Here is a 26,333-nt window from a genome sequence, read left to right as displayed (position 1 = left end):
TAAACCTAATGTTGGTTTACAGAGCAAAAATAACCAAAACGATATATTCTCACCAGAAAGACAGCACTGATAGTTTGTATAAAGTCGTAAAGCAACCTGTTTTTACATTGTCCTGTCACGTGACCTCTCGCGGTCATGTGAGTAATGAGTGCCCTCTCTGGAAGTAGCGAACGGTTTTGCATACATAGTTTGTGACTTTGACATTAGAAACCATAATTTGTGACCTTTTCTTACCACCAAACGTCCATGTTTTCTTTCATCCATGAAGCCAACGTTCCTCAACTGAACCGGACCTTAACCCTGAGGGACGGCAGATCAGGGAACGTTTGTCATATGGTGATTTCAGCGGACAGCTGTACGCTAGTAAACACGATGCGAGGATATGAGGTCTGTGATGATTTGTTGAGTCTGTTCTGGAACATCTTTTTTTTTTTTTTTAGCTCTGTGACGCCGTGTGGAATTCGGTCTTTCCTGTGACGTTTCTCGGCGCACTGACTCAGCTGTGGTCCAGTCTGTGGTCTCCATGTTATTTAAAGCGCCGTTCCAGCGGTTGACAGCTTGGCAGCCGTCGTGGCTCCACCACAGCCCCGTAGGTCAGAGGACAAACGCTGTTTTTTTTTTTAAGCCTCCGCCTTCAGTTGGAGTAAAACTTTGTGCATTTTTCTGTGAGCCAGAACCAATAAACCGAACTAGCACATGACTCCTGTAGGACTGAACGTGCATCACTCACGCCTGGGTTGAGTCGTTTTTGCTCAGAAGTTAAAAGCCCAACTGAAACGGATGATTAAGAAAAACAACATATTTTCTTGTGTAAGTTAATGTTGGTCCGTTGGTTGATCCCCCACTTCAGTCCAGACTCCAATATCTCAAGAACCTTTGGATGATTAGCCATTCGATTGAATGCAGATATTCATGGTCCCCAAAGGATGAATCCTAACGAAATTGGCGATCACATGACTTTTCCTCGAGCGCCACCATGAGGTTGACATCTGAGTGAAATGTCTCCACAACTTTTGTATTAACCGCCATGGAATTTAGTACGAGTCGATCATGTTTTCCTCAGGAAGAACCCTTTTAAAGGTTAATGCTGAACGTTGGCATCGTCATTGGGAGCGTGTTGGCACGCTCGCATCACAGAGCTTCTCCCTTGGCTGTGGACTCTGATGGCTGAATCCGCAAAATGATTGCAAATGAGCCTCACTACAGTAACGGTCCAATTCACAAAGTGCTAATTCCCAAAGTGCTATTAGCATCCTCAGAGAGTTGGTGGTAACTGAAGCGCATTCAAAGGAGTGTCTGCTCAAGCTCTTCATTTAATTCAAATGTTCCTGATTAAAGATCGTATCATTTCACCCTGCAGTTCAGAGGCACAATGAAAGGAGAGAGTTGAGTCCGACCCTGAACCCGGTCTATATGGCCCGAGCCCGAAGCGACTCGGCATGTTGGTCCTCTCATCCCTCACAACCGCAAAAAGCGCAATTTGCACTTGGGCGAAACTTTACACGCTGTTATATCATTAGCTCAATATCTTTGTTGAATCGGACCTCGAGACGCTGCAGATAGTGGTTGCAAATAATGTCTCTTCGTTATGTTCGAGTACAAGTCTTCAGGATCTGTAGCACCAAATTCCATTGGGTTGGATTGGCAGCACAAAGCTGAGAGATGAATATATCAAACCTAACTAACAAACTGTCTGCATGGTAAGAACAGGACATGCACATGACTATATGTTTTTGTCTTGTACTTAAACTGACCTCGTAATTAGTAACAGCCGGACCGCCATTTACAATTACAGCAAATCATTTCCTTCTGGTTTCACATGTTTTTAATATCGCATAGTGCGAGTAGAGGACAACTTAATTTCCATTATACTATACATGTGATATATTTGGCATCGCTGTCACATGAAAGTGTCTAAAAGCAGTTCTGCAGCTGGACACAGGCCAGATCAAAAAGGGGAATCTCCCTTGTTTTTGTCCCAGTATGTATCGAATGAATGTATACATGTGTGCAGAACACATGGAGAGACTCCGTACAGAGCAGATACAAATCTGTCTTTTGCTACGTTTCTCTTCTGTTGCTTCGGTGTATTGATAAAGTATTTGGCTTTTTGCTCACAAAGGTTTTATTGCACTTACAGTAACGAGTGGACAGTAGTTTAGGAAGCTCAGCCCCGACACTGTGTGTGTGTGTGTGTGTGTGCGTGCGTGTGTGTTCTCATGAATCAAATGTATTCAGTGTCGGGTTCAGACTGAAGCCGTACAGTAGCCATCTGCTGATCATATGACTTTTGTGTCACACACACAAGGATATTATATTAACTTGTATTCACTTTAGTAATTTAACCCTTACCTAAGCCTAACCTCGCCCTAATCTCAAACCAAGTCTTCGCCCTCATATGTTAATTTACATTATAGGGACTTGGATTTTGATCTCATAAGGAATGTTATTCCCCACAATGTGACTGTGTAAACAGATTTAGGTCCCCAGAACACAGGTAAAACACACACACACACACACACACACACACACACGGGGTCCTGGAAAGTGTTTTAGTGCCCCAGCAGCTTCCAAGGAGTGAAAGAAATGTGAACACAGACAGCAAGCAGAGTGCCGTCCCAATCTAATACAGAGCTATGGCTGTTTGTTCAGAGAGAGAGAGAGAGAGAGAGAGAGAGGGTGAGACAGTGTGAGACAGTGTGAGGGCGTGTTTGTGTGTGTGTGTGTGTGTGTGTGTGGCAGAGACACAAACGAAGGAGTTGTCAAAGACGGAAAGAGCGACAGAGAGAGCGACAGCATAGCAGAGGTCGACATGCCAAAGTGGATGAGCTTTAAACTGTTCAAAGAGAGCAGCAGAGTGAGTACTAACTGCTGGACTGTACACTGTATACTATATACTATAGCAGCTCAAGTTATACTTTGTGCATTAAACACAGTCGGCATGTTTAACTCAAGTACTTTGCAGAATTCCGCTGTCATAGAATATAATGAAATAGAAGGTAAAGTGTTAATATACTGAGTGTAAGAAGTGGCTGTGATCTTGACACGCTACGGTGATGATTTTTAGACATGACATCTGGTTTTGTTGGTGTGTTCAGTGAAAAAGCTATTCGTTACGTCTACTATCGACAAATTATACTCATTTGTGTATTGATGGCAGTAATCCTGTTGTGATGCAGCATATTTATACTAACTCAACACTGTTTTGACTCGATTTTTCTACGTGAATGAAACTGCTGAGAGAAAACACAGCTGGTGTGCAGTCCATGTTCTGTGATCTCTTACCTCTGATGTTGATCTACTCCTTTGTAAAAAGAAAATGCAGCTTTCATATGAAGTAATGACGCTTGTAAAAAGAGTAAATCTACTTGCAGCCATCCTCCTATTGTTAGTTACAAAGGATTGAATTGCTTCACTTGACTTTCTAGTGTTGAGAGGTTGGTTGGTTGGGTCACTGTTGAGGTTTGGCCACTGATTCAGATGCTAATCCAGATCATACGTGCTGTTGACTTTCACTTGGCGTGTTGTAAAGCTGGCCTGCAGGAGGGAGAGAGTGTGTGTGTGTGTGTGCAATTGGGCAGGTTAATGGTTAAACAGGGTGTGTGTGTGTTTGTGTGTGTGCCAGGCAGACAGACAGGAAACGGGTCATTAGCTGCAACAGAGGGGACTAAATAAAGTGTGAGCGTCTAGAAGCCAGTTTGGTTCAGAGCAGAGACGCTGGTGTAAACGCTGCCATGCTGTTGTTCTGCTGACTGAATGCACCGCGCTGCCTCCACACTACTGCCCACTGACGCTAACAAACAAACATCTCACAGTTAAATAAAGGACACACGGGAGCATTTTGGAAATATGTAAACCACCTAATATTTCTACGTTTTCATAAGTTAACGTCTTTGTTTTTGCACCTCAATGAGGAGAGTTATAATTCTTGACCATAAAATCAGTTGTATACAACCAGAGTTCTGCATACAGAAAACATCAGTATATGTTGCCTGTTTACACAGAACACGATCATCCCGTACACAGTACATCGACTATAGAGGAGTGGGAGTTGTTGAAGTAGTCTGTGGAGATGTGTCTGATGTTTTGCCCTCAGTCATTGGAGTGCATTGTAACAGCAGAGCAGTTCACCTCCATGGTTTAAAGCCTGGGCAGCATGCTGGTGATTGAGCTGTTTGCACTAATAATATTACACTTTATTTATAGATCGCCTTTTACACAAGAGAAAAAAAAGAGAAGACAACATTTAAGGGCAAATGGACGATATGATTAGGCAGTAAGAAGACAGCAAGTGATATAATAAGTACATTTAAAAAGACAATGGTTTCTGTGACGCCGTTCTGCTTCAGAACACCAAACACTTGTTCACAGGTTTTACCGTCACTCTCATGATAACCGGCGCCGCCACGTCGGAGGCTAACATGTGATGAGGACGCAGCGTAATGAGCGTCTTCTAGTCACTCTTGTGCATTAGTGTTGCTGCACAGACACTGCAGCTGTCTGTGCTCTCTCTGTAAACAGCTGCTTTGTTTGGACCGCTTTGTATTTCCTGATGTGTTGGTGTTGGTACTGAAGACAACAGTTCTACAAATTCATGTTGACCATCGCCTACTGAGGATTTTAGGGAATGGAAAGAAATCCAAGTAGCTTTTCAGACTGGGCCGAGATGAAGATGAAGTATATTACACATATATTACACATATATTACAGTTCAGACTTGGAACAGGAGGGTTTTTCCGTGGGTTCAACTCTACTCTGGGCAGCATCCATTTTTTTTTTTTTTTTTCCTTGAAACACAAAAACACGTTGACGTATTGCAGAGGTATCTCTTGTATTAAATACATGTATTTACCACCCTGTAGATCTGATATATTAACATGTGTTCATACTGCAGAACAAAGCGTAGCTAGTCGGTCATGTTCTTATAATAACACTTTCTCCACATCTGCTGAATGTGTAATTTCTTATGGATCAGCTATAAATTTAGATTTGACAACCAAACCACACGTCTGATCTTTTACAGTTCACACATTGTTCAAATTATAAAATAATAGCAGACTCTGTGCAACAGCTTAAATACTGCTAGCTCCTTTATTTGTATAGCTGTAGAAAAGTCTCTTGAAAATATTTATTTAGATAAATTACCTTTTTAGGAAGTTGAATGGTAGAAATGTCACGCTGCTCTCTTCATATGTTTATGTTTAACTCTTTGGCATTAGTGAAATCTGTCCAGAGTGTTTCTTAATTATCGCCACAACATGTTCAGCTTCATGGAAAGATCTTTGTTGAATCTGGTAAACGTGGATTCTGACTTGAAGACGGAACGTGAACTTGTTTCTCTGGTGCTGCAGTCGGGCGCTGCGGTGTGAGAATACGGCGCGAACGTCTTGCATTGGAACCACATGTTGCCGGTGGATGCAAGTTCTGTAGATGAGTTTCATATGAGAGTAATTATTTGGAGACGGGTTTGGTGGTCCCTGACTATCAGAAATATTTCCACATAAGCATGCGCTGTCAGTCTGGCTTGTGTCAGCGGTTTTTACTCCCTGGCAAACATTTTCAGAAGCCTGTGCGTGTGAGACAGAAGGAATATGACAGATTTTTTTAATTAATTGTAATCTCTATAGCCCGCTTTACAGAGTAGGAGTATTTATTTTCCTCTTGATTTCTTTATCTCGTAATGCTTTTTATATCGCTGCTTGTTTTAAAGGGATGTTTCAATAACATGAACGTGTCTCTCAGAAATTAGGTTTGGCTCTGAATATAAAGGCCCCATGAAATATAGACGAGAGGTTTTTTGGAAAACTGGTGAATCTTCAGAATCTCGCACTGCACTAATGAGCACGGCTGAAGTTGTACCAATTAAAGCCATCACGCAGTTTTAAATAGCTTCTCCGCTCCTTCTGTCACCGCTTCACTCATACTGGACCAGATGAAGGCTGCTGGAGTTCATTCGAGCAGCTGTAACTCAGGCTTCCTGAACTTGACAGGTTCCATTCATTCCGCTGTTGAAGGAGGTGAAGTGCATGTGGTGTTCTGGCTCCCTCTGCTCTATAACATATGACCATCACAAGCCGCCGTGTGTGTGTGTGTGTGTGTGTGTGTGTGTGTGTGTGTGTGTGTGTGTGTGGTTTCAGTGCCCAGATATGGTCATATGACGGATTGCAGTAGAGCTACAAGACACACCTTGGAACACACACAAGCAGAGCGTCAGATTAGAGATGTACTGAGGTCGGTCTATTGGTAGGTTCTGTCACACCGCTGGCTGAAAACCTTGTGTCCCATAATGCTTTTCAGCTTGTTTGAATGAAAGTCTTGAAACCGTATTTCGGATGTCCCTCTCCCCAGCAACGTTTGCCAGCTCTTGAGCAACCCCGAGGCGTTCCCAGGCCAGAAAAGATATAACTTAACTGCAGCTTGTTCTGGGTCTACCCCTCAGCCTCTTAACAGTTGGACTTGCCCAGAAACCTCTAAAGGGAGGCGTCCAGGAGGATCCTGATCAGATGTTGAACCACCTTAGCTGTCCCCTTTCGACGCGAAGGAGCAGCGTATCTACTCGGAGCTCCTTCTGGATGTCTGACCCCCGACTCTATCTCTAAGGCCGAGCCCAGACACCCTCCAAAGGAAGCTCATTTTAGCCACTTGTACCCTTAATCTCAGCCTGTGCTTTATTAACAAAGATAGGTGACGATGAAGATGTAAGGGGGATTTAAAACAGCGCAGGGGTTGTTGGGGGCGTGTTGTTTAAGGTATCGGTGAGACGGTGAAAAAGACTGTGGAAGGATTAAGGATTATCACACCTTACCTACAGGCTGGCGTTTGAAATCAGCAAATCCATTTAAACAGGTCTCCACATCCCATGCCGCTACTTAACGGCGCAACCAAACGGAGCAAATTCAATTATTGTTGGTGCATGAAGTTCGGTGACGTCACGATTCCCAGTATAGTTCCGTCTTCAACCTGGGCTGAGGTCTAATCAGCCATAATAAGTGACAACACGTGCGTGGGGGCTGCAGGGCCTTTTGCTGGTGTGTGTGTGTGTGTGTGTGTGTGTGTGTGTGTGTGTGTGTGTGTGTGTGTGTGTGTGTGTGTGTGTGTGTGTGTGTGTGTGTGTGTGTGTGTGTGTGTGTGTGTGTGTGTGTGTGTGTGTGTGTGTGTGTGTGTGTGTGTGTGTGGCCATCTGTCAGGTATGAACTCACCTGCACCTTTTATAGAAACAGGGGTCCTTGTTGCTAGGAGATCTTTAGCCTGGCAAAGAGCAGCCTGCTTACACACATTAACACACATTAACACACACACACACACACACTCTGACATTTTCCAAGACAATGAGAGTAGAGCAGGCAAGGCAGATGGAGGAAGAGAGGGAAATGGCTTGATTTACATCCTGGAGCCACTTTTGCGTCATTACACATCGATTTATCTTTTACTTTTAAAGTCAAATCCACTTGATTTTATTTATATGGCCTCGAGGGACTTCACTGAGGAGGAATCCTTCTCCGTGGACAAACGTTTGGCTGCAGAGTCAAAGAGAAATCCAGGATTGTTTTCATTCCCTGGTGTAGTACGACCTACTTGACCCGTTCAGAATGTTCCAAAGAAATATTGTGACGGTGGATTTCTACTCTGCACGCATAAATCATTGGCAATAAAACAAGTTGTTTAAAATTTGGCATTATGTGTCTTTCAATGGACCGAAAATCTAAACGAGGAAAAGAAACACACAAAAAAACTGTATTTTACTGTCATGAATGGTTAATATCTATGAATAAAGTGATACTTTAAAACGTATCACATTTATTTATATTTCGTATCGGCCTCGTCATCACTAATATCCTCAATATCAGAAGTGTCTCCATAAAAATAGTATGTTCAACACCTCCTGAGTTGAATAATACATAATCAATAAGATTTGTTTTAAGCAGATTGTTTCATTATAAAATCATAAAAACATTCAGATATGTTGTTTTTAATGGGAGTAAAGGTCAACACACCTCGGGAGTATGACGTCTGCTCCATCACTATCGTGTGTGTGTGTGTGTATTCACTAACAGGTTCAATAAGCCATTATGACTCTGAACACTTGGTGACAAAGACTGTGGGTTGCATGTTCGGTTTGTTTTGCTTTCTGTCGATCCCGTCGATCATTAACCCGGCTGATAATATTTAACTGCTGCTCGAGATGTCTGTGTGATCGGTTCTCTGTCGTACGGGATTTCATTCTCGGCTCATGGCGAGGATGAAAACTTCTGACTGGGTTCAAGTCTGATTCAATAATTATATTTTTCTCCTCACAGCTGAAGAGTCCAGAACCAAACTTAAGTACAATTGTAAAGCCGGTTTATATACATTTGGATGTTTGAATTGTGAATTTGGACAGCTTCTCTCCATTTTACTTAATACACTTTGAAGAAAAGAGTTCTTGGGTGTTAAAGGGACAGGTCACCCCAAAATCAAAAACGCATATTTTTCCACTTATCTATCTATCACTCTAGATTGTCTTGGTGTGAGTTGTGTAGTTTTGGAGATATCTGACCGTAGAGATGTCCGACTTCTCTCCAATATGATGGAACGAGATGGCATTGGCTTGTGGAGCTCAAACAGTAAGACTCGACGGTAATGTCTCTTGGTGTAAAGTCCCAATCAGTTACAAATATGTGTTCAGGGGCTTTAAAGTGCATCTGCAAATATGCATTTTATTTTACCCACAGCGCCGGTGTTTAGACCGAACACATTTGGTTTTCGGTTAAGACTCATCCGAACTGGATCAAGCTTTATCTGGACCATATAATGCTGCTAAATGGCATCACGGTCTCGACAGCAGTGACGGATCTCACAGATTAGAGCTCAGTCCTAAAGGTCAGGAAGTGGCGGTTGACGTTGCCTGGAAACATTTGTGGCAAAACACACACTAGTCCTTCTGTCCTTGGTTGATTTTGTTAACTTGTCGTGGTGTTCCGCTCCGCTCCTGCTCTGTTTGTAGGGTTCAGTGTTTGTTGTAGAACCTAAACGAGAGGTCATGTCCTCGAGCTGCTGGTTCATTCGGGTCCTCCAGCCTGCTGAGAATTTAAATATCAGTATTTTCACTCTGGAAATCTTCAGTGTTTATTGTGCAAACACTGATGGATTAAGTTTCTCTGTCCTCGGGTGGATTAACGGCAGATTCTTTGAGGCTACGATGTAGATTAAGTGATATTTTGCCCCAGACATGCAAACGCGACGTAGTTTTAAAGCACCGGTAATGTTTTGATATTCTGAAAGTCTAATCCATCTTCTCGTCTCTCTCTCTCTCTCTGTTTGCAGCTCTCTGGGGGTTGCGAGTTGACCGTCGTCCTTCAGGACTTCACAGCAGGATGCAGCACGGAGATGTCCGTCAGCACCGGTGAGAGAAGCCTCTCTGTCCTGGTCACACCTTTTAGTCTGGATCTGCATGTCGACTGTGTTCATTCATGCTTAAATCCAAAGATTATATGTTGGTTTGGGTTAAACTAAAACCTGCTGTCTTAGTTTGGGTTCATGTCATTTAGCTTTAGTTGTGTTGGGCTGAAAGAAAATTGTATTTCAAATATTTAAAATTGCAAGAAAGGATATTGTTTAAAACTACAATACATAACATTTTTACTTGAAAAATCATCTTAAAACTTGTAAAAGGAGATTGTCTGAAGTTCCAGTACCAGCCTGTAAATCAGCTGTCTGCTCGTCCCTCCAGGCCAGACGGTGGAGCTGTTGGAGCGGCCGAGCGAGCGGCCCGGCTGGTGTCTGGTCCGAACCACCGAACGCAGCCCGCCACAGGAGGGACTGGTTCCCAGTTCCACACTCTGCGTGTCCCACTCGCGCTCCAGCGTGGAGATGGACTGCTTCTTCGGCTCGGGGAAAGGTAGGAAAGACAAAAGCTGAGTTTATGGACTCGGTTTGCAACAATCATGATAAACGTTGCCTTCATAGCTATTGTGTAAAAGCAAAAAAGGTTATCTACTACAAAGTATTACATTTGAAAAGTAAAATTCTGAAGATATATATGAAATAGCAAAAAAGAGCACAAACGTTTCTTTCTGTTCTGGCTCAGGATCAGCGTGTTCTTCACGGTGTATTGTAGATGAATGTGGTTCAGTTAATGACACCATGTCGTCACTGAAGAAAGGTCACATGGTTTTTTGTCGATGCCATATATTTGTCTCCGCTTTGCTCCCACAGCGGAAACATGCGGTTTAAAGGAAAACTCCCTTGAGACACAATTTCACACGTAATGCACAGATGTGAATGAAATTGAACAAAGGGGCCTGATTGGTTGGATTTCAGCCAATATGTAGTTCTGGAAAGTCCAGCTGGGATGTTTCCGTGAAATTCCGCTGAGACTCAAAATATAAAATCGGAAAGTTTCAGCCATTAAAAAACAATAATAATGGCTTCAGTGTTTTTGGTCAGCAAGAAGGAGATATCATGGATTTCCTTGTTAGTCGCATCACTTCAAGTAATCTGATCTGCATCGACCTCTAGTGGTGAGATGTGGACATTACAACACGGAGGAACTCTGTCCGGTTCTATCGACCGAGTTGTGGAAGCCCATTCAGTAAAAGGGAGAAAGAGAAGAAGAAAACAAGATTCTATAAGTTATTATAATGATAAGCTTTATTGAAATACTGACTTGGTATCTCACAATAATGACTTAGTATAGCAACATAGTGAGAAACTCTCAAAATGTCTTAGTGTCTCAAAATAATGTCTTAGTATCTGGCTTTTGTTGTTTCTGTCTCCTTGACAAACTAAAGCGGTTTACTGGTGTGTGTGTGTGTGTGTGTGTGTGTGTGTGTGTGTGTGTGTGTGTGTGTGTGTGTGTGTGTGTGTGTGTGTGTGTGTGTGTGTGTGTGTGTGTGTGTGTGTGTGTGTGTGTGTGTGTGTGTGTGTGTGTGTGTGTGTGTGTGTGTGAGAGAGAGAGAGAGAGAGAGACCGTGTACAATATGGTTCTGGGTATTTAACGTCTGAGTTTGATTTAAAACAGAAAATGTTTTTGTCGTAAAATGCCAGCTGGTCACAACAAGTCAATGTTGTGACGGAACTATAGACTCATTCTTGATGGTTACCATAGTTTACACACACACAAACCTACACCTACAGAGGGCGCTGTGGAGCCTGAGGTGACTGTTATCAATGCTGGACATACAGCAGGTTGTGCCTAAGGTGGATGAGGATGCATGAGGATGAGCTGATTTCACCTCATTGCATCATAGGAGTTTTACAGCATATTGGAAGTTGGATGCTGCAAGCGATTAGTCCGTTACTCACCGTAGCATTCATCATGTTTTTATGTTGCAGATGGAAGCAACTACAGCTAAACTCCACACACACACTCACAGATGTTATTTCCTCCCATCTTATCATGACTTTCCGAATACCAAACTTTGAACACACTAACCATAAACTTCCTCACACACACACACACACACACACACACACACACACACACACACTTTGCTTTCCTAGTATAACTGGCCTTCCTGCAACCCAGTTTACAGTTTTGTCTAGCTAGCGGGTGTAATCCTCAGGGAGGTTTGTGTGGGTGGGTGATTCCTCTTCACTGTAGTCTCTCTCTCTCACACACACACACACACACACACACACACACACACACACACACACACACACACACACACACACAGTGCCAGATCAGCTGATTTGCGTGACTCGGCCATGGTGTGTTTTATGCTCTCGCCGATGAAAAGGATGTTTTGTGTTCCTGTACAGAGATGCAAATCAGACAACTTCAGCTGCTACACATGGAAATAAACTCACATACACACACAATGTGAAATTGTTGGAATAGAGTTGGAATAGAGTAACAAATAAATGTTGTCTTCTTTCTAGTTCGAGCACGGAGGGGGAGCTGCACAGTTGAGGGTGTAAAACAGGAGCAAAGAGAGTTGAAAGACTTCAGCTGCAGAAATGAAGGATGACTAAAAGTTTCAGAGGAAATAAACAGCGAGCAGTTCTATCCAGTATTAATGGTGCTGCATTTGAAAAACATTGTAATTCAGCCAGTTATTGCATTACTTGTTAAACCATGCAATATCATGGACACCTGTGAGAAGGTCCTGACAAAAAGGAGACTTTCTTTTCTTCCCAGTGCAGACTTCCCCTCGACACCATGTGAATGCCTCGTATCATCGTTTGATGGTGTAAGTGCAGAAAAGTGACTGGAGGCCGATGGGTATTTAATTAACGGCTCTCTATTTGTTAATGAATGAGTCAAACTGTTAATCAACCCTCAAAGAGCGGTTTACGTGGACTGGATGTAAACTGCAGTTCTTTGGAGGCTCAGCCTCGTCCCTCGCTCTGCCCCGTCTCGTGTGCGTCTCGGGTCTTGTGACTGCTCTGTAAAGTAGGTCTCCATGTCCTCTTCTGAAGGATTTTAAGTTAACTCGACTGAAAATCAATCACGGTGTGACTTTTGAAGTCACTCAAACGGATAGAACTAAGCGCTGTAGTCGTGATTGTAAATATAATGGTTAATAGATGTGACTAATAGTTATACTGTGTGGTAATTTGTCTCGGCTCTTGCTTCTCTTTGACGGTTAACTAAGTTTGTCCTCTTGGTGTGAGATTGTAGAGATTGTAGAGTAGATGGTGCGCTCAGGAAGCCTGAGGTTGGGACAAACTGCTGTGGTGGTGTGCAGTCACAGCTGCAGAGGTTTAGTATTATTATTTCTTGCTGTAGAGCATCAGCTGAAGTGCACTTGTGTATAAAATGGGACACTGCAGGGAGACGGAGCTGCTGGAGGCACTTAATGTAGGCTGAGTGCATGTGTTGTCTTACCTGCTGCTGCAGTGATCGTCACAATGACTGTGACGAGGTTAAATACACACACACAGAGGAATCTTAAATGTTTATCGCCTCTAATGCACAAATAAAGTATAACCCTCAAAAAACTGCATCACCGTGTGCAAATAGTGGGCCAGGTTAAAGTTGTAGAACAGATGCATCTCGTATAAGTCCGTTTACTCGTGTTGCAGGGCAGAAAGAGCAATAAACTCTTGGTAACGGCTTACAATGAATCCAGCAAGCTTTACATATCGCATGTGAGCAACGAGGCACTAAATGAGTCATAACCTAATGTTATTTACAACTATGCTTGGAGTCTGAGGGACTGTGGGCAGGATTTTCTAACATAATTGAGTTTGATGGTGAAATATATTAGTGGATAAGTTACTGGTGGCTAAAAAAAAGCAAGCTTGTGACCAGAAGCTAGTCGTAGTAAGACCTCCAGGTCAGCAGGATGACGTCCAGTATTACCCTTCTTTTAGCTCCGTTTTTGGTCTCCACCAACTCCTGAGGGACATATCTTGTTCTCTAGCTGCTAAATTCTGCGCTGTGTTCACCAGCTAGTAGCTAACTTTGCTTGTCGTGCTGTTTGGTGCTCGGCACGTAGTTCCTTCCATGAAAACAGCTGTCTGGTGCAACTGAAAACGACGTGTTGAGAGCAGTGAGAGTGACCAAAATAATTAGCTGTAAGTCACTATAAAGTCTGCAGGGTTGGGTGATACTTGTTTGTGGGTTCATCCCTTTCACATTCAAGTAGAAACCAACAAAAGTACGCTAGATTTAAAAATGTTATCTAACCAAAAAACCCAGCCGTGTTGCCAACGTTGAAGCAGAGTTTTAACCCTAGCTTTAATATGAAATGATTGAACATAGCGCCTTTTAAAAAAGGGTTTTAAAATACAATTCCAAATGCGAAATTTGTTGAAAATCCATTTATTTATTGACCGACTCACTGCTGTTCTTCTCTCCCCACACGAGTGATCACAGCACCTTTACACAGTAGGGTCTATGTCGCCTAAAAGCCATCACTTCAACAGATGCATGAAGCTGACAATGGTACAAAGTAGATTTCTGAAAGGAGCTTAACATTCCCTCTGTCACTTTGCTCACTGACACACACACACACACACACACACACACACACACGGTGTTGGAACCCGAGTCCCTGCTCTCTAAAGTAGCCCTCCACGATAATTAACACCGACTTTTGTTCCAGACAAATAAAGTGTGTAAAGCAGGGAGGGAGGGAGAGAAACTCAACTATGTCTGAGAAAGGTGTGTGTGTGTGTGTGTGTGTGTGTGTGTGTGTGTGTGTGTGTGTGTGTGTGTGTGTGTGTGTGTGTGTGTGTGTGTGTGTGTGTGTGTGTGTGTGTGTGTGTGTGTGTGTGTGTGTGTGTGTGTGTGTGTGTGTGTGTGTGTGTGTGTGTGTGTGTGTGTGTGTGTGTGTGTGTGTGTGTGTGCGTGCGTGCGGGGGCTCCTCCTCCTTCCTCATTCCCTCCCTCTCTGTCTCCCGCTCCGTGGTGAATGTCAGTGTGGAGTGAAGCTCTTGGTGTTCACACACCCTCCCAGTCAGTCTAGTTAACAGGTTGGGTTGGTCAGCTTTAGTGGTTTGAGTCAGACAGCTGGAGAGATAGAGGTGTGTGTGTGTGAAGGATGTGTGTGTGAGGGAGGATGAAGCGAGGCCTGCATTGCTGTGGATGGATCCGCTGCTGCTGCTGCTGCTACAACGGCACAGGTGGGACGTTTGTCTGTGTGTGTGTACGCTACCCGTGTGTGTGTACGCTACCCGTGTCTGTGTGTGTGTGTGTACGCTACCCGTGTGTGTGTGCGTGCTTGTGTTACATAATACAAACTTCCAAACTTGTAAAGCATGCGTGTGTGTGTGTGTGTGCTGCAGAATGAAGCAGAAATCAGGTTTCTGGCTGCCACCATTCTCCACACATGTCAGCTGTGAGAGGGTGTGTGTGTGTGTGTGTGTGTGTTAATCTGTGTGCGTGTCATTGACTGAATAAAAGAAGGGTTGACGAACTAAGAAATGGACATTCAGAGAGATACATTACTGTTATGTGTTATGGTGCCACTGGAAACAGATTTTAATTGAAAATTAATTGTGAAACAGGAAGTTGTGGCACAGACAGACACACACACACACAGAAAGACAGACAGACACATGGAGAAGAGGACAGTTTCTTTCTTTGTCTCGATGGAGAATGAGATGTTGGATTGTGCAATTGGTTTTCCTGCAATTCAGTCAGCCGCTGCACAGGGTGTGTGTGTGTGTGTGTGTGTGTGTGTGTGTGTGTGTGTGTGTGTGTGTGTGTGTGTGTGTGTGTGTGTGTGTGTGTGTGTGTGTGTGTGTGTGTGTGTGTGTGTGTGTGTGTGTGTGTGTGTGGCAGGTTATGACAGCCTTTGGCCAACATCAAAGGATTTACCGTGACTCCGCTGGAGTCTTCATTGTAATAATTTTCTGAATTTCCCAACCACTGTCTGTCCCTACGAGCAGACAGCCAGCGTGGTTTCTGCTGAGTTTTGTGCCGAGCTGTCGGCTTAGATTTTGACTGTTTGTCACCAGGTTACATTCAGACATGATGACAAGAGGGAGGCAATACTATGGAGTAAGATCTATCGATCCAGCACTATCCTGCCTCAGATGCAGATCAAGCGTAATGGATCTGTACTAAAGACGTTTGATGTAATGGATACCTATTAACTCTGTATGAATGGGCTTCGTAGATGGATTTAAAGTTGTGGCCGTGCAAAACTTTGAGGTTAAGATTTCCTGCAGTCTTGTCAGACCGGGACTGTGAGGTTCACTTGAGTGCAGGTCTGTGGTTTGTTTGTTTTTTGGTGGAGAGCTCCAAAGTAGTTTAAGGCAAATAAGTAACGGGTGCTTCTCTGGGAGACTATTCTGTCCACAAGAATCACAGCATTGGCTGTTTGTCTGTTGTGTTTTCCTAATGAGCAACCTGGAGGCAGGAGAAGCACTCTCCTCCACAGATGGGCATTAGAATCTGTCTCTCGTTGTTGGAGAAACATCACAAAACATTCATATGTTTCTATTCATTTTGGGTCAATTTAAAAAACTGCTCTGACAAACAACTTGCTTGGTGGTTTAGGACTCTTTTAGGAAGATGTTCTGCTTTTAAATGACACAATGTATTTATTGCTTGTTGCCTGTTTTTAGTGAAAACTAAAAGACAGTGGACTTTGGCAGAAAGTGAGACCATTTTCCGGTGACAATTTGAAGGATTTAAAGGAACACTACGCCCACAAAATGATTGTATATCAATTACTCGCCCGAGTTACATTAACAAACATCGAATGTGTAATTCATGAAACGATTCAAACGGGATTTTAAGAGTAGAGTTTGGGAGATGTGCCTCTAGCTACAGTCCCCTTTGTTTTAGCATTGAAGCTCAGCTGGTTAGACGGGTTTGACGCGTCGGTTACAACATGCATCTACACAGTCTGTTTGATATGACACACACACACACACACACACACACACACACACACACACACACACACACACACACACAGAGGCCCCTCCACATTCTCTCACAGTGGCCAAGTGATTAACTGTGATCCTGCGTCCCATCCATTACCCATTAAATATGAAGATGGGCAGGAAACTACTCTGAGACACACACACACACACACACACACACACAGATAATGGACAGAGACGACATTAGCAAAGCCTTCGCTCCACTGCTTCATCAGCTGTGATTCAGTGTGTTCAGACTCGTCTGAGAAACAGGACTTTCAAACGGCTCATTTGTTAGTCAGCCTGAGTGGTGGCAGTATCGGCAGCAGTGGAGAACAAGAACCAACAACTTCATTTGACTTCATCTTTAGAATCAGACGGCTTCCTCTGTGGGCTGTAAACTGCTTTAAAAGATGAGTGTCTGTGATTGTAATCAGGTCAGCATCTTCTTCTTAGTTACTTATCTCCATTTCCCTCCAGAAATGAGTGTCTACATTTGTAAGACGTTTTTCTGAATTGTCAAATATCCTCTATGTAATGTCTTTCAGTTCCAGTTGAGGTGTTTCCCATAAAGAAGTGTGTTTTTAGTCACAATGCATCTTTTCTTCCTCAATGGAGCTTTACTTTCAGTTCTCTTTACCAAGAGAGCAGCTTTTACAAAGACATCAAGAGAAAGGATAAACATAGTATATATGCACGCTAATCAACTCGTCTACGTTGGTGCCTGAAGTAAGCTGCACATAATCAAAAGCCAAGACTCGATAGGCTTGCATGTAAAAATTGAACAGTGTGGATGTTTAGTTTGGTCCTTTCGTTAAAGTGGTGCTATAATAATTAGGTTATTTGTCAGCAAAGAGTACAGGAAAACTACCGGCCCAATCTTTATGAAACTTGAGTGGAAGGGTTTAGCATGAGCTAAAGAAGAAGTCGTTCAATTGAGTTTTTCTCTTTGGTTGATACTGCGAGATGGGGCTTGGTCCTGGCGGAGGTCTGCACTCTCTTTCTCACTCCTGACGCCTGGTCAGTGGCCCTACGCTGCAGACTGTGACGCTCCACGTTCCCCTCCAGTGTCGGTGTTGGACGTGTCGGGGACGCCGTGTCAGTTTCTACTCGTTACGTGCAGTCTTTTCAAAATAAACTTCCGCCTTGGCAGGGAGTTTAGGCACTATTTGAACTATTTGCAGAGGGCCCTTGCAGTTGTTGTCACTGTTTGTTTGCTTAGTCAGTGTAGTTACGTGTGTTCAAATATGTAAGGCACATGAGGGAGAGAGGGAGGTATGAGAGGAATGTCATCCTTCCAGATTACTGTCACTTCCTGTCATTGACACAAATAAAGCATGATGGGAAGAGAGCGTGCGGGCTCAGAGAACGACAACTACAGTTTTAATACTTTTCACATACTATATTTACAAATACTATACTACTTTAATTCTCACATTCGTTTGATGTTGCAATGCATTTTTCTGATTATTTTGCCATTCAAGTGCCGTTTAATCCATCTAGTTAACGGGAAAGTTAGCGGTAACTACTGAACCTGGACTGGTCTGGTAACTCACCTGGAATCGTGTGTGTGCGCGTGTCGAGCTCAGTGGGTCTAAGATTCAATACTCTCTTGTCAATAGAGCCATTCATAGACAAAATGTGTGTGTGTGTGTGTAGTGTAATTACAGAATGAAACCGTGTGTGTGTGAGAGAGAGAGCGAGAAGAAGACAAAAACCCTGTTCTGTTGCATTCAGACTGGTTTAGTATCTACAGACTGGAGGTCAGATCTGTGTGTGTGTGTGTGTGTGTGTGCGCGCGTGTGATTAAAGATAGTGAGTGATGAGGATTCTAACAGTAGACCGTCTGTCTTTCTGTCGGCTGCTGAACAAAAGCTTCCTTGTTTAATCTCACCTGACTTTGGCCGTCAGAGTGACACTGCTGTACTCTGTAATATACTATTCAGTGTTTTCCAGAGTACTAACACTGCAATGCTCACTCCTTTTTAAATGTCACTTCTTAAATGAACAGTCCAGCGTGGGACGTCAGCTAGTGTGCTGATGAGGAACACCGACCAATTTGAACGCAAGAAACTCGTTACGGCCTCTAAAAAAAAAAATATGGTTTTCTGTCGAGTAGCGAGCGGATAGAAAGTGTAGCTTTGAAAGGTTTCACATGTGTTGTGTTCGAGGGCTCTCAGACTGACTGTAGCATCATGTCACAACATTGTTGTGTTGGTGTGGGAGTGCTGCTGTGAACACACAGAAGATGACATGCACACCTGGATGACCGGGTCAAGAATGATAGTCAGGTATTCACCGTATTTGGTGTGTCATCTACAACTCTTTCAGGACTTCCTGTCACACAGTCGGCGTTTGTTAGTTTTTTTGTCACCTTTGTTCAATAGTAGAGAGAGGTTCCTGCTTTCCTGCTGCTGTTAGTCCCGCCTCCTTATCTGAGATTATTAGAGTACCTGTGGAACGTCTCTTCTGGAGATGAAGACACATTATTACAACTGGTGATGAAATAGAGGAATGCGTTTTGGCCCATTGACTACAAATCACATGTACTTTACTTTACTGACGTTTCAACAACTCAACCACCTCAACACAGGGTTTTCCGGTTGTACTTCTGTGATTGCGATATCTGAGGAACGCATTGTCACAAATGTCCGCTCGAGCAAACAGAAGTTGGCGGTCAAAAGTCACTGTGACCTCACAAAACACGTTTTCGGCCATAACTCGGTAATTAATATGCTAATTATGACAATTAAAAAAGTCTAAGTGACACTTTCGACAGACTTGGATGTAAAACTGCCACTTGACTGGTTGGGGAGGCGTAACACCGCGAGGCGGTGATTCTAGTTCTGTCCTTTTGAACAGCTGTTCCTGGCTGAGGGCTGCAGGAATGAGTCCTAAATCTAGGAAGATATTCAGCATCTTTACACTTCTGGTTCCCTCGTCTCAAAGTTGATATTTTTATGAGTTACCACCAGCTTTAGAGATTTAAACATTTTGTTCTACGTCATAAAACCCAAATTTGAATTTGAATATATGAAGTTTTCACTGTTGCTAATGAGTGTCTAAATGAGACGACTTAATGTCCTCACTAGAGCACTAGTCCTTATTTAGCTTAGTGGTGGTGATGTGAAGACATGTGACCGTGGCGTCGTTCGTTCATAGCCTAACGTTAGCTTTTTACTTCTGTCATTCACCATTCAAAAATCATAAAAGTGGTGTTCGTGTTTGATTATCTTGCTAAACAAAACGTGAAAATATAATTCAAGTTTGTTTGCTTATTTTCTGCAACAATCCAATGGAAAAATCCTTTTGGGTTTTTGTGGAGGGAAAAACATCCCGTCATTCCTCGGTTGGTGACTGGTCAGCTCCCAGCAGCTGACGGCAGCACCCTGCGGTTCTGCTGCGTCATCTTTCTCTTCAGGAGCAGAAGTTCAAGTGTCTTATCAGTCGGCCATGTTTGTGTCAGTAATGAGTTTCTGTCGTCAGCCGGTTGTCAAGGCCGCTCAACGGCCGACATTGGTTCTGTTGAAAGCACACGCGCAGGTGAACAGGTGACCTATGACATGTTTCCCCTCTTAAAAACACATGACTGGATCCGCTCAATAGCACTTCAGGGAGCAGCCACTGAAGCAGCGGGACAGAGTGACGACGGGGAGAGAAGTGGAGCGGTGACGGGGAGAATCAGCAGAAATCCTGCTGGGGGCTGGTTGATTGTTGTCTCCTCGTTCTCCAACTCTCATCTTCGCTGGTCAATTAGTTTTCCTTAATCCCTCTGTATCAAATACATGAAAGCAGGCTTTCTTTAAAATCAACAGACTAACGTAGACTGACTGCAATAGCTCAAGTTAAGTCAAAATTGTCTTGAAGTGACAGAGTGTAAAGTCATTTTGATTGTGGTTATGTTTCATTTGTGTGTTTTATTTAGAGTGGTGTCATACACAGGGTGTAGTTGTTTGAGATTTCTTCTTAACCGCCCAGTTGTTTGTCCAGACAATTTAATATTTCTTGTCATAGTAATTTAATATAAACAGCTTTCAAAAACTGTTTTGTCCCAGTGCATGTTTGCCTGTGGAGCAGGTTGGACACTCTACATTGTTCACCTCCCAGGCTGAAGGCGAGTTCAAGTTCAAGTGACAACTTAACAGCACAAAGAAATTCCTAACAAAGATGTGTGTGTGTCTGTATATTATGTATTTATACTTATTTTGCACCGTAAATACAAAAGAAGTGTGGGTAAATGTTTTGCACATAGACTCAACGATATATTTAAAAAAATGACGTGTCTCCACTTCTTCCCGCTGTACAAAAGTGAAGCCAAAATATCTTGATTACAAAAGCTGCCATCTTGAGATTTTGGAGTTGGTGTGCATGGTAGTGATGGGGGGGGTGGGGCTGGCTGAAGTATCGAGGCCCCGCCCCCTCAACTAACCATAATATCTGTAGAACTACGTTTCTGATTACATTTAAAGATGTTCTATTGCTTGAAGTTTTAACATTCATGGTAAGTTAAAGTAACATCTGTCACACCTCCTTTGACAAATATTAAACTGACGAAAAAGATCTCTGGGAAAAACTGATTAGACGTGGACCGACCGGGGATTTTTTGTTTTTAGTATGGAAGCCCCATCCGCTGACATGGAGGGGGACTTATGACCTAAACTGCAGGTGGCCACGTCGAGACGTTATCGGCTTCGCTCTTAAAGGAGCCGCCCCGTTTTTTCGCCTCTACATACAGTCTCTGGTGTTTCACCACAGGGGTGATGGGCATTCACTGAACAGAGCAGCACTGGGTGACCTTGGCTGCTGTTTTCAACAAAGTTTTATCTCCGCCACACTGCTGACACGGTCTGATAACAACTAAAACAACAGCTTCCATTAATACGTGCCTGATTAACCTGCAGTGCTGCACGATATGAAGGGGAACGGTGTGGGAGTCAATGTCAGACGGAAGTATTTGTTTTGTTTGGACAACGGTGTTTGAGTTGTGAAGCAGCATGAATGCAATGAAGATTAATTTATTAAATTAAAATGTAAAATTACCCACTTTTTTTATTCAGTGAATTAAGAATATTGTACAGTTAATATTAAATAAGGTTGAGACAGAATGGATGAAAAGCGTAGTTGTTGCTCAGATGTCAACATGGCCGCTGTCACATTGCACATTGTTGACCTGCTCTGACTCATAATACTTCCAGGAAGTGAAAGTGATTTTTTTTATCTTACATGGAACATTTTTGTGGAAATGACAGAATATCACATGCTTGTTTTTGCCGCCTACAGCTCAACAACAGACATTTGTAGAGACAGTCAGATACAAAGCACGAGCCATGTGGGGGGAGGGCATGAATAGGGAGGGACATGAAGGTAAACATAAAGAGGGGAGGTGGGGCTCCCCACTCATGGATAGTAGAGCAGGAACCCCTCAGGAGACACCATTGACTCTTAACCTTTCATTTCCTGTCTGAAACAAACACCACAGCACATAGCTCCCAGCTGTGTGTGAGTGCAGCCGATCCACCACACTCCTGACACATGACTGCAGCTTCTTACTCACTCACACACACACACACACACACACACACACACACACACACACACTGCGAAAAAACTCTTTTCGAGAAAAAGTCCTTTAAAGAGATGTTTAGTTCAATTAGACATTTAGAAGACTCTACAGGTGAATAGGGTAAATAAATTAACTCATAGATATCACCATGAAACTTCACCAGGTCATTACTGACATTAAGACAAATATTAGATGTTTAAATATGCAAATGAGGCATTATCTAATGGTAACTTTTGGTGAAATCTACAGACACAAAAACACAAAGTAAGAAAATAAACACCTGAATGTGTATTGTGGATGTTTACTTTCCACTAGTCAGAAAGAAAAACATGTTATGGCAAAATCTTCAAATTGACCAGTGCATGAAAAACCGATGTTTTTGACTGAGTGTATGAGTGTCGCCTTAAAGATTCACAGCTGCTAACGAACATATTGTTAGAGCAGGAAAGAAGGACTTGATCTCCAGCAGGGCTACATGTGTCTGAAACGACAGCGTTATCAGACGTGTGACAGGAGAGCAGCTGCTAAACACATTCAGTTTTTTATTAATAGAAGGACTCATCTGGATCTCAGTTTCCCTTCACCAGATTCAAAACACGACGCTGTGGTGCCTGAACATGATTAACAAAAGCACACGAGCCTGAACGGGGAAAAACAAGACGTTACAGAAATCTGCAGCTCATTTATGACATATTTTAAGACAACATACTTTTTTGCTCCATAAATAAAGACATCAACCAATCACAAGTCAGAACCAAGACGGTAAACTTTATTACACCTTTTAATTCTTACCTTTCACAATAAAAGCCCAAGACATAACCCCTGTGTGTAAAGGCCTTTATCTTAACCACACCCATCCCTTCTCCTAACCCTAACATAACCAACGACCGCAGGATCGCTTTTTTTCACAAATAGGGTCACGACTTTGGTCCCCAATTGAACAAGCGGTCCCCATAACTGGTCTTTAGTCTGAAAAGCTAGGAACACACACACACTCTACATGGAGAACCTCTTTCCGCTTTTCTTTCTGAAGTTACTGAGTAATGAGTGAATGATCGATGATGTGTGAAAACTGTGAGAAGACCTTGAAGAACTTCATATCCTGTATCTTATCCTGAGCATTGACGAATGGAGCTTTAAGGGAAACGTAGTTAACAAACATCCTCCACGGAATTATCAGTTTTTTAATTGATTATATATTTTTTCTTGTACATCTATCAAGTGTGTGAAGTTTAATTCTTCTCCGATCACCACCAAATGATTTCTAAATCATTTGGAATGCTGTGGAGGCAGAATATGTACGGCTGACTGGCTCTTACTAAAATGTTAAACTTTCTTTCAGAAAACTACCAGGTTAGCGGCTCCGATGGAAAGACCGAGTCCGTGACGAACCTTCAGCCGCAGCCGTCCCTCAACTCGCTGCAGTCCAGCTCTCCTGGACCCAAACGCTCCGGAAACACTCTGAGAAAGTGGCTGACCAGTCCGGTCCGCCGGCTCAGCCACGGCAGCTCCGTCAAGAAACTCCCCAACAAGCAGAAGAAGACTGGTGAGCCGACAAACCATCAAAACCACAGGAGGGCTTTGGGCATGATAACGTATCACTCATAGGTTCTAATAGATCTGTAGAAAGCAAAATTTATTTGTATTGAATCTGTCAAATTCAACTTCAGGCTGCTCAAAACTCCCTTGATTTCTTGAATCCTCAAATCCAATAATGCCAGAGTGCATCCTCGTTAAGATATCTTTTTGATGTAATGAACTGCTTGATTGACAGGACCGGGAACAGGAAGAGAGGAAAGCAGGAAGAGTGTTGACCTGGGACAGCCTGACCTTAACCAGCAGGATGACATAATCAACGAGGTAAGCCGTGAGAGCATGTTTCAAGTTAGATTTCAGAGTCAGACGTCTTTCAGGCGTTTTTCTTGCCGTCTTACCCGGAGTCAGATTTTCTCTGACAGGAAAATATGAACAACCTAAAATGATAGCATTCCTTAAATTTGCTGATTGGTTGTAAATCTTATTTTTTCTTACTTTTTGTTTTCCAGCACTTTGATAATATTTGATAACACCAGACCACAACTAAATCTAGGTCATTGCATTTCTGATGCTGTTTAACGTCCGTCTGCATCAGTAGTGTTTGTAGGCAACGCAGGGAAACAGGCCTGTATGGTCAAATATTAACAGACATGAAACACCGAGCATGCAGATCTTATGTCTCACTCAAGAAATACGTTAAATATACGATAACATATGTGAATATACCAAATGTAAATGGTCTAAACAGCATTAATTAGGCCTGTTGCCATGCAGAAAAGATATGCACTGTTTTATGGTTGTTTATCTGCTCCTATATACAAAGCCTCTGTAGTTAAAAGGTAATATATCTGCTCCTCCTCACCAGGGGGTAGGTAGAGATTTATTACATTTACGTAACAGACTGTAAACCGCTAAAGTTTGTGTTGGAGCGTGTGTTGATTTTCTAGGTGTCTAAAATAGGGAAATCTGTCCTTTTCTTTGCTTCCGTGCTGCTGCTACTCCAAACTATCCCTTCATTCTGTGTCAATTGAACAAGTTTTAACAAGAGTTTTATACTAACAATCAACTAACTCATCGAGTCTGACCAGAACCACGAGGATTCATTCATCTGTGATTCATCACCACTTACCCAAACAACTTAAAATACAGCAAGACTCGGCTCCGTTACTCATTCAAGTGTCTCCAGAGGAAGTTCGACGTTTCCAAAAGCAGCTTTTTGTTGAATAAGCGAGTTTGTCTGATGACGTCATGGAGACGTTTTCAATCACTTATCCTGCTCGTGATGAATGATGCGTGTTTGAAATGGACAGTTATGGGGAAAAAAAGAAGCGATTTTTATTTTATTTTTTATTTTTAACTGACTCTCAACTCTGTCTGTGTGACCCTCCAGAGAGTCCACAGTAAGGACGGGAACTTCCTCTCTAAGACCTCTGGGATGCAGAGCGGCGGGGAGGAGGAGCAGGATGAGGAGCCCCACACCCCTCTGCCTCCCCCCATGGAGATCATCAAGGACCCCTCGGCTCAGGACGACAAGGTGAGAAGGGGGGGTGGGGGGGTGGAGGTTCTCCTGATGTTGGTCATAATGACGGACTAATGACTCGATGGCCTCTGCTTTAAATATCTTCGTCTACCCACTAACTGCCAAACCTCCTGCAGCTTTTGCTTTGATAAGCTTACTGATTAACATACATGTTGTGTGCTTTGATATTAATTTGACTTCTCATTGGGTATAAATCCTGCAGTGTGTCCACCTGCTTTTCTGTCTTAGTCTGTTTTTTATTTCCTTTTTGTTCTCTTGCTTTAACTCCTCTTTCTCTCTTCCACCTCCTTCCTTCGCTTCTAATCTTTCTAACACGCCGTTTGCTTTTGATCCTCCTCTTCCTCTCTCAAGTCTTCATCCTTGCTAACGTCTCTGCAGTCGTCCTCTGAGGTGCCCAGCGCTGCAGAGCTGGTTAGCGCCATAGAAAAACTGGTTAAAACCAAGATGGTGAGTGTGTATGATTGTGTGCTTGCATTGGTCATACACACGTGCAGTTTTACAAATATATTTTCTTTATAATGAGCACCGGTTGTCTTCACAATAAGTGCACAACATCACCTGCCATCTCCATGAACCTTAAATATCATTTATGGATCCTTTTGTGTTTATTTTACCAAATGAAACACAATAGTGAATGTGTGTAGTGCCAACCCATGAATGCACAGTAGAGTGGGTCGATGTGAATGTGTTGTAATTAGGAAAAGCAGGAGTTGTAGTTTGTTTTTCTTAAATCAACACAGGTTGTTCCTTATAGCCACTAAAGACCAGGCTCCTGCTGCCCTCTGCTGTCATGAAACCATCTCATTATTCTGATGTTACCTGGAGTTATTGCTTATTGGGCGTCTTAAAGATTGAGGGGGTTGAATGTTGTTCATATTGTAAAGCGCTCTGAGACAGACAAATCAATAATCCTGGTCCAAACCAATGAATTAGACGATTGATAGAGGATCATTTCTGTGCTTTCCTGAATCTGACTAATAATTGTGAATATGATTTAATCCACCTCTAAACGCTGACCTCCTCTCTTCAGACTCTGGAACCAGGAGCGTACCCCGGCTTCTCCCCTCTCACTCCGCCAGAGCAGACCACTCCCGTCCAGCCACGGAACCCTGAACTGGAGCAGAGAGCCAAAGCAATGAGAGGACGGATGTGAGTACTGTAGAGTATCATCACGACTGCTGCTGCCATTAGTTTTACTGCTACAACTGGTTATATTTCAAGAACTACTTCTTCCATAGAAGGGAATAGGTTCTACCCAGAACCATTTGCTTCTGAAGAACCCTTTTTGGAACCGAGGCTTTTTCAAGGGTTCTTTGTAAGACTAAGAGTTTCGTGAAGAACCCTTTTCATCCAAAGAACCCTTTTTGGAAGGAGGAGTTCTTCAAGGATT

The 26,333-nt window shown here is 43.0% G+C and overlaps 1 protein-coding gene across 1 annotated transcript in view; it reads left to right on the top strand.

Moving 5' to 3' along the window:
- Nucleotides 1-26,333, top strand: part of kalrna (kalirin RhoGEF kinase a) — a 109,666-nt gene that overhangs the window by 66,563 nt on the left and 16,770 nt on the right. The window contains exons 39-45 of the mRNA XM_076112316.1: nucleotides 9,304-9,382; nucleotides 9,710-9,877; nucleotides 23,210-23,413; nucleotides 23,642-23,727; nucleotides 24,794-24,937; nucleotides 25,295-25,390; nucleotides 25,974-26,092. Of these exons, the coding sequence (XP_075968431.1) occupies nucleotides 9,304-9,382; nucleotides 9,710-9,877; nucleotides 23,210-23,413; nucleotides 23,642-23,727; nucleotides 24,794-24,937; nucleotides 25,295-25,390; nucleotides 25,974-26,092 (896 nt within the window). The remainder of the gene's footprint in view (nucleotides 1-9,303; nucleotides 9,383-9,709; nucleotides 9,878-23,209; nucleotides 23,414-23,641; nucleotides 23,728-24,793; nucleotides 24,938-25,294; nucleotides 25,391-25,973; nucleotides 26,093-26,333) is intronic.

The sequence above is a fragment of the Anarhichas minor genome, unplaced genomic scaffold, assembly GCF_050575085.1.
Source record: "Anarhichas minor isolate MPS153535 unplaced genomic scaffold, ASM5057508v1 ptg000004l, whole genome shotgun sequence".
Classification (NCBI taxonomy): Eukaryota; Metazoa; Chordata; class Actinopteri; order Perciformes; family Anarhichadidae; genus Anarhichas; species Anarhichas minor.
This window is presented reverse-complemented; position numbering and strand designations above follow the sequence as displayed.